The sequence below is a fragment of the Ambystoma mexicanum genome, chromosome 7p (genome assembly GCF_040938575.1).
Source record: "Ambystoma mexicanum isolate Mex_15411 chromosome 7p, UKY_AmexF1_1, whole genome shotgun sequence".
Lineage (NCBI taxonomy): Eukaryota > Metazoa > Chordata > Amphibia > Caudata > Ambystomatidae > Ambystoma > Ambystoma mexicanum.
In genome coordinates, this window is record NC_090939.1 from 533,127,925 (window position 1) to 533,142,519 (window position 14,595).

General features: G+C 43.6%; 1 protein-coding gene across 3 annotated transcripts in view; it reads right to left on the minus strand.

The window, feature by feature from the left end:
- Nucleotides 1-14,595, minus strand: part of MYO16 (myosin XVI) — a 3,167,675-nt gene that overhangs the window by 1,662,368 nt on the left and 1,490,712 nt on the right. For all 3 annotated transcript variants that reach the window (XM_069636567.1, XM_069636564.1, XM_069636566.1), the window contains exon 15: nucleotides 2,015-2,132. In XM_069636567.1, the coding sequence (XP_069492668.1) occupies nucleotides 2,015-2,132 (118 nt within the window). The remainder of the gene's footprint in view (nucleotides 1-2,014; nucleotides 2,133-14,595) is intronic.

Below are 14,595 nucleotides of genomic sequence, written 5' to 3' on the forward strand. Positions count from 1 at the left end.
ATATGGGGTAGAGGATTTTATGTTCACGTCTGCAACCACAGCCAGAACACTAACACGGGAATCCGCGTCAAAATGATAGTTACCACTGCCACCAGCCATGTCGAGTCGGGAAGGGGGACACAAAGTGCCCCTTGAGGTACAGAAGGACAGGGGAAAGATATTCCCCTCCAATACTCCATTGTAAAATGGTTGGTACTGGATCTGTATTTGAAAGGACTGGTAAAGCCAATGATGACTTTACAGGTTTCTGGGAGACAGTAGTCATCCCCAGAAATGGAGTTCACAAGGGAAGTCTAACAGACATTCCTGTGTCACTGCACTAAAGGTGCTGTGTGGCACTCAAGTAAGAAGATGATGCCTAGGGAGCTGGTGACACTCCATAGCCCATGAGCACAAAAGTACAACACACACAAAAATTACACTGTAAGAGTGGGAAAAAGGCTCACACTCTTACCAGGTGGAAAAAATAAACCCCAGAAATCCAGCAAAGCTGCTGAGGTGCTCACTAAGTAAGGGAAATTAGCCATAAATGAGAATTCTCCCCAACACTTGGCAGTGGAACATATGTTTTTTTTCTCCCACAAGGGAGAGACCTGCATGGAAATTAACTGCTGCTCTCTAAGAAGTCACGTGAGTTGAAAAACTACTTTTGACGTGCCTCACTGAACATCAATGCCGGCTCGTTCACACCAATTGTTTATTTGAAAAAAGAATTTAAAAAAAAAATGAACACTGCAAATGATATTTTGCAAGTCCTGCCTTAAGACCGATGTCATTTTGACAGTGTTCGTGCAGAGTTATTTCCCTGTTTGGAATACACGTATCGCAAAGCAAAGTAATTTGAGCTTTATAGCCAGGGCTACCAGAGCAACCCTCCATTCCCCCTCCGCAAAGGACATTTGAGATCACTGTATTCTCTCTTATTATTTTAAACACTTGAAGGCACACCCCAAAGAAGCCTGTGTAAAAGAGCCTCAGCATTTAAACATTCTTTGACACATGTATGTAAATTGATGTTATGTATGATGAGATATTGGGCACAAAACGCGTTTTTTCAATTGGAAAATCGCATCAAAACACGCTTTCTAAATCAGCCCCCAAATCTTTAGTTTAACAGAAGATGTATTTTCGAACGTGCAAACAAGCCATCGCCATGGATATGGGATACACACATTTTGAACAGCTTATTTTTTCTTTAGTATTTACTGTATTGCCTGGAGGTAAAAATTGAGCAACCAACTCGTGGAGGTGGTTACGGGTGGGGGGGAGGGGATTGGGGGGGGGGACTGACCTTGTGAAGCAGGTGTGTGGATAACGAATGGAAACCAAAATAAGCATAGACAGAATAGTAAATAATCGCAGACACCTCCCCCCGACACCCCTCCCCCCCACCCACGTGGGACTCTGCTTCTAGGCAGGACTCCACAGGCGCACACTTAAATGGGAAATACCTCTTACCGCATCAGCTAAAATGGAGAATAACCTCCCCCTCTAAAAAATAATAGGGTATTACGTCCACTCGCGTGCCCTCTATTTTTGACATGGCAATTTGTTTGCTATTGGGGAAGATCCGTTGGCAGTGTCATATGGGAGCTTTAGGGATTCTTAAGAGGGTGGGGGCACTGGCGTCATCAACTTTGCCCCCAGGAGTGACTGAGGAAAAATCGCGGAGCACCAAAGTCTCGACAGAGTGAATCACGAACAAAGTGCGCGTGCGAACAGCGACACCGCAAACGAACACTGTTCGTTAGGGAACTAAACCTGCCGATGCCGATCAAACGGCATCGCAGTACACATAAGGCTGCCTTAAGTTGCAAGAACTAAATCCCCGAAATGACAGATATTTATAAAACATGTGCAAAGACAAATGTAAGTGGTGGGAAATTTAATAGTCATCAGCAGGGTTGGTATTTTCAAAGTGTGCGTATGAACAATTGTTTTTGAGGTACTTTTCTGCCATCTAGTGGTCAAATAGCTCCACTGTTTCCGATTATATAAACACACACATTCTTACCTCCCACAAGAGTTCTTTTCTTGTCACAAAATTGAAGTTCAAGGTACTTTACAAACCGGCTGGATACGTTATTAAGTGTTGTTTTCGCGTGACCAAACGCCTCCAAAATGCAGTTTATCTGTAGAAAAAGCACAGTCTAGATTTATGTGCTGTTTTTTTTCAGTATTCATTCACCTATACACAATCATGCTACACATAGTGATTCAGCGAGAATGAGTGTTTCCAAGAAGAATGAGAATGAATCCAAAGGCCCAGGGCGTTCTCTCCCAAATCCCCAGACATCTATTTCTACTACTGCAAACAGCATTCAGATAAGAAGATACTTATTAAGATAGACCATGTTTGTCAAAAAAGAAGAATATTCGTATAAAATAATTGTAAACAATGATGTCAGTTTTAGAGTAGCGCCCCTCCAACCGAGACGTCTCAAACTTCTCCATCAACTGACACAGTTAATTACAGGCCTGGGTATTCCTAGGGGGCGACCAAGAGAGCCACCCACTACCCCGCAAGTCTTAAAGGTGCTCCTTCAGCCAGCAGCCAGTAGCACAGTATCTTTGCTGAACCTCCATTTTCTTCTGTTCTGGCCTGAAGCGGACACCACAGGAGCAGATGGACAATGCATATCATTGGGGTGGGGGCCATCCATTTTATAAGCATGCCCCCCCAATGCTGGACACGCTATTGTTTCCTAAGGGTGCAGTTTACAGTTTCAAAGAAACAACAAAAACTGTATGCCCAAAGTGAAAACCCTTCTTAAACGTGCGTCCACCAGTTTTCTGTAAACTGGAGTTTTCTTTAAACGGTGTTTTGTTGTTGCACTGCCCCCACATTCCCTGTGATGTTTGTGCCCATCTGAGTTGTATCCATGGCTGTACTTCTAAACATGTTATTTGCTTGTCAAACTGCTCAATCAAAAATGAATGCTTCCATCATGCCAACAGCAATTATTAGGAAACTGACAGTGTGTTCATGAGTACCAACATTTTATTTTCACTATTGGGGCAGAAACTCCCCCACCTCTGCCCTGAATATGAGCACGCGTCCAGCCCAACCCATCGTCTGGCGAACGAATGGTTCCTTTTGCAGTCCCTATTTGGATAACGGATTGCAAAATGCCATACGATTTACACATGGCTGGAAATGGAAATGATTAACTGTGGGATCTCACCAGCGCCTGGGGAGAAGAGGCAGAGACATCGAGGAGTTGGTGAACACGTGAGCATTTTCTAAGCCCCCACATAAACATTTCCACTTCAGGAGATCAATTAGTTATGAACACCTGGAAAATAACCCAAGAGAGGGGTTTTCCTATGATGCTGCAAGCAAAGTATAAAAGGTGCACACAAAGATTCCTTAAATATTTAATGCAGCTTGCAATCCTAACGCAGATATTCACATGTATACTAACTTTATTTTTACTTTACTTTATTACATTTGTACCGCGCTCAATGGACCCATAGGCATGATGGCACATACATAACAAACAATGACAGACAAATATAAAACATGAAACATAAACAGGGAGGCAAGATACATAATATAGAAAAGCAGCACAATTGCCAAAAACAATGAAAAGTCTAAGTTGCTAAAATATGTGTAACCAGGGAGGGGTTGGTTAATCATGAAGTAAAAAGTGACCCGTTCAGTAGGAAACATCAGAGTATAAGTTTACAATTTGAACCACCCATGGGAAGAAATTGACATGCTCTGAGAGGGTAGAGTCCTAAGCTGGCAAACCACAAGAACACAGTCACAAGTTTGTTGAGAGCACCAGTCACTCAAAACTATCCTGCGTAGGATCTTTAAGTCAGACATTCTGACCACTACGGGCCCTGTCTTTTGACATAACCATGCAAGAACCTTGTTTCGCAGTGTTTCTCTAGACTCTTTCCAGTCCATGTTTTTGATGTTAGTAATCACAAAGTTCCTTTGGTCCATGACAAAGGTTTTGGTAATCACATTCTCAATATTGTGCATTTGTGATTTCCTTGAGTGCAGACTGCCAAGAGTAACCTGCTTGAGTTTGGCAATCACCACTGCACTCTGTTTAGAACGAGATTGGCAGGATTTATGGCCCAGCAAATGGGCGGCCCCCCGCAGTGGTTCACCCACCAAACAAAGAGCAGGCATGACAGCCTTCACTTGAAAAGGCAAAACTGCAGGGGGGAGTTCTTCAAGGTCTGTTTGGCAACCTTGTGGTCAAGTGGTCTAGTGGGTAAGTCTCTCGACTAGCACAGCTTAAGCAACAACAAAAGCAAGCTAAAACACTAAAACCCTTGAATGGAATAAATGGTCTTCTGAGATCCGCGGAGCCACGTTGAAAATCCAGCCCGATCACCAACGCTGGATTCACCACCATAACATCTCAGAAAAATTCACTTAACCTGCCGAGTTACCTTGTTAGCTTTCTATTTTAGGACGCCACCCTACATCGAAGAATTTAACAGATATGGATCTCTGATTGTGCTCTAAATAACTGTATTAATAACAATACAGTTAATGTAGATGAATTTAGAGCCAATAGTGTTTACTCTCAAGCCATGCTGACACCACACAGAGGGCCTCATTACACGGTAGGCGGTAAGGGTTTACCGGTACCGGTATTTTACTGGTACCGGTAAACCCTTACCGTCTTACTACGAGGTCCCTTTCCGGGTTGGGGAATTTAACGCCTGCTTTTTGCAGGCGTTAAAAACCAACCCGCAAAGGGACCAGGGAGCTAATTACGGTATCGCAATTTGCGGTACCGTAATTAGCGCCTTCCCCATTCCCATACAGCCCTATGGGGCAAAAATGGGAATGGGGAAGGGCAATGGGGGAAGGGGAATTACCGCCCCACCAACCTTGGAATAGGGCGGTAATTCCCCTTTCCACCAAGGCGGTGCCGGTATTTTGCCGGCATGGACCAAGGTGCTAATAGCCCCTTGGTCCACCGCCATCCGTGTAATGAGGCCCACAGTCCCATTAAGGATGTACACTCAGCAACTGAAAACACCTCTATGGGGGCTAAGTGAGGTACTTGCCCTGATTGCTATAGAACTAAGGGGGCAGTTGCACCATTTCCACAAGGACTTGGTGCCTATGGGTGATATCTATTCTATTAAACAGACTGAATTTGACTACCTATCATTTGAAACTGAGATATGTGTGAAATCTTTTCTGTTAAACTATTTTTGACAGTAGATTATTTGAAGCTGAGTTGGGAGTGCGACTATTCTGCTAAACAGCACCTAAATCTATATTATTTAAGGTTGAGCCGAACACGTGATGCGTGTTTTTGTTAAACACTCTTTAGCTGAGTGCATACTATTAGGAGGTTGAACATTGAGTGATGTCTTCTCATTAAAGGTGTGCTGTCTCTTGCTTCTATACTCATACTGCACAAGAACAAACTACATGCCTTCCTTACACAACAACTAAGAGTGGGTGGCTATCACATTTATAAACCAGCAGTAAGATTAAAGACAACTCAAATTGGCACATGTGAGGCATGAGATGTAAACCTGTTCTCGTGATCTCATTGCATTCTGGTACTTAAATTATTGTTATCATTAGAGTATTTTTTAAGTTCTGAACTATCTTTGGGAAGCAATTGAGCACTTCACAATTCATAGGGGGAGCGGCACGGTGTGGGAAGCAGCAATATAAGGAGCAGTGAGCTATCAAAGGGGGAGGAGAAGTTGTGGCAATTTTGCAGCAAGAAACCATAGAAGGAAACGCAGGGAGCAGATCACACAGTCTCAGGTTTTCGGAAGGGAGTGGAGTGTATATGGGTCCAGGTGTCAGGGAGCAGCTGTTCCCTGAACCTATAATCCTGGCTTTGTAGTCTGAAATTACCATTGCAGGTCAAGAACACTGTGAAGAAGTGTGCTGAAAGCAAGAACTACAACTCAAGAGCATTCTTTCTGAAGAGTATACATTATGTAAAGAAGCAGCAGTGGGTTAGTCCTGTGCCCCCACAGCCGTTCCTCAAAACTGTTGGGATATTTCCAGGACTAAAAAGGTGTCTCAGTGGCATCTAATTCTAGATGACCGCATTCCCCACTAACACAATTACACAACTTTAAGGGTAGTCTTGGGGTAGAAAGTCCTAGCTAAAAAGATAGTATACATTGCTTCATAGGTAGGATTATCACCGCGAAACAGAAAAGGCAATTTACATTTTTCCAAAGAGAGTGAATGGTTACATGGACATTAAAAGTGAATGCCTCTCTCATGTAAAAGAGGTACAGAAATGGTAAGATCATAAATGTATTCCTTACCCTTATTGCCCTCTCTCTTCCTCTATTCCAACTGACCTCAATCCCCTCAGCCACCTCTATTATAATTGCAATATTTGCCAACATTGCTTTACCATGCAGGTAAGCCACCTCTGCACCCAAGCCTAATACATGTTTATTCTTGAATGATGCTGGAGAACTTTTTCCTTCCAAGGTGGACCTCATTGTTCCCTGTGAGTGAGCAAAACCAAAAGTTTAAAAGCTGACCCTTCACTGTTTGTCAGAGCCAGTATAGGTATTGCATTGCATGGGAAGTGGGGGCAGATTCAAGGAATGGCTCCTCCCAGAAACTTAGGTCAACACACCTTCCACTCCCCACCTAACCTGAGACTGGAGGATCTTCTCCCCTATTTCCTCCTGTGTTTTTTCAAAGATCCCTTTCTCAAAGATCTCTCTCCCCCATTGTTAGATCCCCACATCCGTGTATTGTTAATTTATTTTCGGCTTTCCATGTGATGGACTTCCCTCTATGACTTCTAAAGCACTCTGTTGCATCCGAAGCTAGATCCACACTCTATAAATACTCTAATAATAATAATAATAATAATAATAATAATAATAATAATATCAATAATGATAATGATAATAATAAAGCAAGGATATCTGATGACTGAATTATTTCAGACCAATTAGGCATTCTCACCACAGACATCTGTGTACAACCTAAAGTGAAACATTTGAATTCTGGCACAGTGGATATGGACCTTCATTATTCAGAAAGTGATGACTTGAGTAATTTCAACATCTCCTTATCTTTCCTATCAACCAGCCTGTGGAGCTCAATGCCTATGCAACCCTGCACAGATGACAATCACAAAATCTCTCAACACCTGCCTGTTCACTAGCTCGTAACATAAAAACTAGCATGACACCCTTTACATCCCCGAATGGGCAGATTTTTTAACCTCTATCCATTTCAGGTTGTGGCTGTAAAACTGACATGAACTATGCAGACGAACCAGAAACTCCTAAGGGATGGACCACTCAGATTTTAACAACATGAAAGCCAAAACGAAATAAAAACACAAAGACTGATCAGAGCACAACCATCAAAAACAGGACATAATAGAGACTGAACCATACACGTCTGTGCACAATGCTTAAACAGAGAAAACCTCCCCAGATGTTTTCCTCATCACACAAGACGCTGACACCTTCCCACATTGACCATAAAATGTAACTAAGAACTATAACAACACCTTGTCCTGTGGGGTAGTTTCAGCCCCAAGACAAAGGGAAACTGGATGACTGGTTCGTACACATACAAAAATACATTCCTGTAATTTGAAAGCACACTGTTGACTGGCAGACCAAAGGGCCAGCATGGACATTTCAACACTGTCAAATACCATAATAGTGTTGTCAGAAAAAGGAAGAATACCATTAAGTGTGCCTTGTGTGAGAATTACAAGGTGGAAAAGAAACGAGGCTCACATTCCATTACATGCTATTGAGACACTGAAATGCATTTTTCCCAATGAGAAAGCTGTCGTACAAATGAATACATTTGGCATTTTGGGTTGTCAGGAACTGTTTACAGAGGAAACTCCCTGGCCTTAACCATTCAATTGAATATTATAATGGGAAGTTGGACATTGATGGTGATGTGAGATATTAAAGCAGGTCTCATATGTAAAGGAATTGCAACAGTCAAAAATACCAGTTTTCAGTGCATGAAGAAGGGTAGTGCTTAGCCCAAAAGACATTTTTTCTCATGAGATTTGAAGGCCCAGAACTGGTCACCTTCCCCCATCAGATGCAAGCGTCCAGCTCTGCTCTTATCTAAGAATCTCTTTGAAGCTCAGAGAGCCAAGAGAGAGATAGAGTTTGTGCCAGACTAAAGGTTTATGAGATGAACAGATGACCACTGTGAAAACATGGGACCCCGCTAATAGGCATTAACTCTTAAAAATACAGAGAATTAAACTTAGATTTTTTGGTGAAGTCCATGGTCTGGCTCACAACTGACATGTAGCAGAGACTGCCACGTGATTTAGTGGGCAGAGTTATATCCTCTGTTCAAGAAAGATAAGGACCCACATGGGCATTAGTCCTGGGAAAAGAATGTAAATGACTTTAGGGCCTGGCAGAATAAACAAAGCATCAGATGGCCCAGACTGATATCTGAGTTTGAAGGAAAGTAATGTATTGTGCAATTGAATTTAAAATATGCATGTCATTATTTTTACAAAGGATCATATGAAGGATCCTACGTTGGCCATCATCTCAGGAACCATAACTCTAACAGAAATAATTCCAATATAGATGAAAAGATCATGGAAAGCTCCATCCAATGATTCAACACTGATTCAAAGCTGAAACGTGATGATAGTTCCCCAGAAAATGTCACAGAGTGGAGATTCAGGGAGGGGTTTGCATATTTGATTAAGATATCTGTATAGAAAATCTTCTGTTGATAGCTGTCATCTGTAAGAGGATTCAATTCAACTCTACAGCTAAGTCAATGCCTAGTCTGGGATACTGAATGGAAACCCTTATTGATATATCTTTATGTCCAGTTCATGAGTTCTGGATGACTACCCCTATATAACACCCCTCTCTTAGAATCCCCCCTGACCCCACTGAGCCAAGAAGTAGTTCTGTTTTGCAAGTTTAAAAGGTATATTTGAGAATTTAAACAATATATATATATATCACACTTTATAATAAATTAATATCTGATAGTACACTTAGACATATGATGTTGATCAACAATGGGTAATCTGGCACTAGCACACTTCTTTACAATCAATGAGGAGTTAGTATAGGATGGATCAAGTAGCAAAAATACTTTTATTATTTCAAATGGATGCAATGTTGAATGAAAATGCATTACAGAACTAACTAATATGGTTTCACAAGATATCATATGTTCACTTTTCCCCTGGTGGCAATTCACCCCCCTCCCCTATGATGGAAAGAGGAGCACACAGTTCTCAGGAATGCAATCAAATACAATACGAAATTCAGTTCCCCCCCAGCAAGCTTAGAGAAAACCGGTATGAGTTTTAAAAGACAGTCCCAAGTGCTTTGAATGTGGTGGCAATGAAGTGAGAAATATGCTGAAAATGCTTTTAATTCCCTTTAGGAGGTTCAGGGTGAGTAGTAGCTACTTGGGATGGGTTCAGGCTCACTTTAGCAATGATTCAGAGATGGTGATTAAGAGGCAGACACATTTTTAGCAAGGAAAGAAATGACTGCTGATGGTTACACGTGGCTGGATTTTTAACCAAATCGCAAATCGCGGTAAAATTCACAAGTGCGTGAATCTTGATTGCGATATAAGGAGTAGGAAGTCGGTTCTAGACTTGTTGGAAAGGGAAGATTCTAAGCTTTCAGAGGAAAGTTAAACCAAGTTCCTAGCCCATACGGTTCCAGAGATACGGACGATTAAATAAAGGTTGTTTTTCGGATTTAAAGTAAACTCAAAATGACAGGTGACAGCTTGCAGCTTCAGAATTGACAAGTGACAGTGGTGCAGCTTTACAAAATGACAAGTGACAACTTCTAGGAGGCAGTTCTGGTTAGATTAAAATAGTTTGGATAAGAATATTTTAACTAAGAGATTGGTTCTGCACAGTTCTGCGAGGTACTCACAATATATTTTTGAAATAGGCCTCGCCACGGATCTGGTCAGGTTTTGGACTGGACTCCGGTTCTGGTCTCGGCACTTCACAGTGATCTGGGTCAGCTGTCTGGTTCTGCTAACAGCGGTCTGGGTCACTCTGGATCTCTGGCCTCTGGTTCTGGATACTGCTTTGCTTTCTCTGGGTACGGCACTGCTTCTGGATCTTTATGGCGCAGGGTTTCAGGCCAGAATCAACAGCTCAGCCCGGCTGTGAGTAGTCTGCAAATGATTTTTGGGCCTGCTGACAAATACTTTTGCTTGCAGTGGGCCTTCTTGGTTCAAAGTTCTGTAGTCTCTGTTTAGCTTGGAAGTCTAAGTGTAGGATCTCTGGATGTGAAGTCGTCGGTCAGCATGCTCCGCAGCAAATGGAATTGAATGTCTCTACCTGTCCCAGCAGTCTCTTTTTATGTGTTTTGAAAATGGGTGCGTGCCTGGGCCTAGCTAAGCCTGCCCCTCTCTACTTGTCATTGGCCCATTTCTCCCCTCTCCCATCATTGGGGGAAGGAAATGTGAGTCAGAGTGATGCTGTAGGTTTTATGGGTCAGAGGATCCTCCCCTGGTCAGTTGCCCACAAATCTATATTTGATTCAAATACATATTGCACAGATACACAGTTGTTTAAAATTACATGCACCCATCACATATCACACGAGGTATACTCTGTTCAAACTCTGCTCTTCCTGGGGGCTTGCATTCAGAAATGGCAACATTATGTGCTTTTTAACTGGTTTTGCAATATCGGACATTTACCCAAAATTACACACATGTGCGCAAGGAGTATGGACATTAATTGATGAAGTGTCAGATTTTTAACATGCAGACATTTGGAGTGAGACCCTATTTTCCGCTAGCAACCCCCCAGAATACACTACAGGGTCCTAACGCCTCTCAAAATGTTCACAGAAAAATCACAAAAATAATATTACTTATATAATTCTGACAAGTCCGCACTATGAGTTATCTACCTTTTTAAAATTATGCCCTGGTCAAAAAGGGGTGTGGCTTCCCACATCACAGGGTGCAATAACTGGTTTATCCACTTCCCCCAAGCTCAGCTACTAGCAGAGGCACTGCACCTCCCAGTTTCCCCTAAGAGGAAGCCACTTTATGACGCCCCCAATATAACATTTGCCTGAGTCAAGGGAGTTGCATTGTTCTGTTCCTTCCAGTTCCCAGGTGCTCCACCCCTAATCTAATCAGAGAGGTGACAACTCCTTTTGGCAAGGGGCAGCAGGATGCATCTAGGCCTGGGAAGAGTGGATGAACAGGTTTCTCCTGTCGGGGGTAGTTGTCAGGCAGAATTCAGTTTCATTAAGCCAGGTTTCAGCTAAATGTCACTTTTTGTTCCCAGTTTAAATCACTTACAATTTTTACATATACATTAAATAATTACTTCCTTCAAGTCATTTCAGAATATTGTTTTACATTGTATCCACCTCTTGGCAAGTCTTTCCTTGGTCTGGTTTTGTTTCATTTGTTCAGTTTTACACAAAAGTCTGGTGGTTTTAAAACGCCAGCTTTCTGATAGCAGTGAGTACTGGTAATGCAACCATTTTTGGGATTAAGAAAATGAATTCCCCACAGTTCTGGGTTGCTTTTGGCAATCAGCATTGCCATTCCCAATGGTTTCAGGCTACTGTGTGTGTAGCCCAATGGTGGTTTTAGGCAGTGCCCTCCTGTGCTCACAACATAGGCAAAAATGGGTGGCAGCCTATTCTTCATGTTTTCCCTGTGCACTCTCTGGGGAGTGCTGGCCATCATGATGTTTTCCATGCCAGTACTGCACAGTTTTATGGTAGGGCTTGTATGCATGGGTAAAAACATCCCACAGCACTCACCCCCTCTACGCATCACCCCATTCACCTGTTTTACGCTACGTACCCCTTTTTTCATAAGCACTCATTCGCTCATATGCACTCGTCTGTTCTATATATTTGACGACCCTACCACTAGTCTGTTCTATGTAGTTTTCCAATCTACACATTCTTCAGCTTAGCTCATCCAACCCAATCCGCTCGTTCATCCGTCCCCCGCACTCTGCATTCATTCCTCATTCATCCGTTCTACATGCTTATCGGTTCTGCACACTCACCCGTATATATTTGCAGGGAATAAAAAAAAAAAAAAAAAGTCAATCTTTTCGGAAGTCGAACCTTTGGGTTCGGTAAAATCACTTAGATTCCAGGTTTATATGTATTTGGATTGAAACTACACATGAATAGATCTGATGTGTTGATGGTCATGGTTGGTCTCTGGTGAGGATGTGGCGAGAGAGGATATTAACTCAACACTGACCATTGTGCAACAGAATGCCTGCTAGCAATTGATGCAGCAGCATTTCGCCTCCCACCTTCAGGAAAAAACACACTGGAGAACTCATGCCAGGGACACTGGAGACAGTATAACAAAAGTATCTAGGCAACTCAGAGTGCCCAAGAAGGTGAGATTTTGGCAAATACACACGGAAGGATCAATGAATAACATCAACAGAATCTTGATCAAAGATTATCATACAGTGTGGAGTGAAAGTGCAAAAAATAGACTGATTTAGAAATACCACACTGAGACCAGTCAGAGAGGTCTTTCTAGATCAAACTGTCATGCCCCTGGACACACAAGAGAGCACACATGTCTTGACAGGTAAGGCCAGGTGGAGAAAGGGAAGATGGAAGTCGCAGGCTTCAGGTCAGTGCTTATATGTGTACCTATGTGTTTGTAGTGTTGAGGGGAGGGGCTGGGTACATTTAAGTGTGTTTGTGTGGAGGGCAGTGGCATATGTAGGCCTTCTGCTGTCCTAGGCCCAACTAAGTGCATGCCCACCCCCCACAACTTTATTTCATCTGTGCCAGATTTTGCACGTTCACCACATTCTGCCCCTTCAACAAAAGTTCTCCAACATGGCCAAACTGCACCCCTCCTCTACAATCCTGTCCCATTTTGGCTCCATAACATAAGTATGTTTTGAAGGCTGGCGGGATTACAAAGTTTGGATTTGGAGATGGCAGTCTGTTCTACAGTGGAGTGAACTAGAGATACTTGTTAAGGCCAACTGCCAACTGTCGGTTACGTCAAAGTACAATCTTTCAGAGGAAGCGATCAGAACATAAGTTGTCTGCCAAAGGGACACAAGTGAGGGTTGGCTGGAACAAGGAATGTTGGTTTCAATCTAAAATCTGGTTTATCACGAGTTGTCTGCTGTCATCCCATGAGATGCACCTATTCTATGTAGTCTGTAATAGGAATGTTTCAGGAAACATAACTACATTTCTAAATGCGGTTTTGTGAAATTGAAGGAACAAGTGACTTACCTGTAACTGTTGTTCTCTAGCAAAGGGTCTGGCATGGATTCACATGCACATGAATATTCCCCGGTAAAGGAAAAATGAGTTTCAGTTTCGTTTCTGAACTGTCTTTCTACTAGTAACCAATCACTGGTCTCTGGGTCATACTGCCCCCAGCCAATGTCTGCCCTCTACCTAAGCACCTCCTCTGGCAGCCATCTTCAGATTTGGTAGCATATAAAGTGGCAGTAGGACCAAGAGAAGAGCCGCAGAGGGGTAGGAGGGAAGGTTTGCATGTGAATCCATGCCAGACCCATGCTGGAGAACAACAGTTACAGGTAAGTAACTCGTTCCTTCTCCAGCATGGGGTCTGGCATGGATTCACATGCTCATGAATACAGGAATACAAAGCAGTACGCACATGCACAACCATGGGAGGTGGCAAGGCTCAACATTAAGCATTACATCAACTAAACATTAAGAATCTCTTACCTCTTCACCTTCAGGCGAACAGGTTGCGCAGCACTGCTTGGCCGACTCTGGACTCCTCCCTGGAATCCTGGTTGACGCAGTAGAATCTCGTCAAGGTGTGCGTCGACCTCCACGTAGCAGCCCTGCAGATGTCCAGCAGGGGCACACCAGACAGGAACGCCATGGTAGCAGCAATCGCTCTGGTTGAATGGGCTCTCGGGCTGCCGGGCAACGGTCAGTTTGCCATCCGATGACAGTGCATGATGCAGCCGGAGAGCCATCTGGAAATGGAAGCCTTCGAGAGGGCCTTCCCTTGGTTCACAGGTCCAAAGTTCACAAAAAGTTGTGAAATCTCCCGAAGGCTCTTCGTGCAGTCCACGTAGAACTTCAGCACTCTAGCTACATCCAGCGAGTGCAAAGTCCTCTCGGCCGGTGACAAAGGTGACGGGAAGAAAACAGGTAACACCAAGGGATCGTTGAGATGGAAATCTGACGGCACCTTGGGCATGAAGGAGGGGTGTGTCCTCAGCACCACCCTTGGCCCGTGGAATGTCAGGTATGGTGGTTTACAGGAGAGGGCCTGGATCTCTACCACTCGTCGTGCAGAGATGATGGCCACAGGAAACGCTGTCTTCCACGACAGGAACTTCAATGGTGCCAAATGCAGCAGCTCGAATTGCGGCCCCATGAGCCTGGTCAGCACCACATTGAGCTCCCATGCTGGGGCCGGGACGTTCACCGGCGAGAACGATCGGAACAGTCCTTTCATGAACTCCTTCACCAGGCGATGGGACCATAGAGATGCCCACCCCGTAGCGGGAAATAGCTGCCAGATAGATCTTGAAGGAGTCATGCGCCAGCCCCGCCTTGGCCAGCGATAGCAAGTACGGCAGTACGAGGGGGCCCGTAATCCGCAGA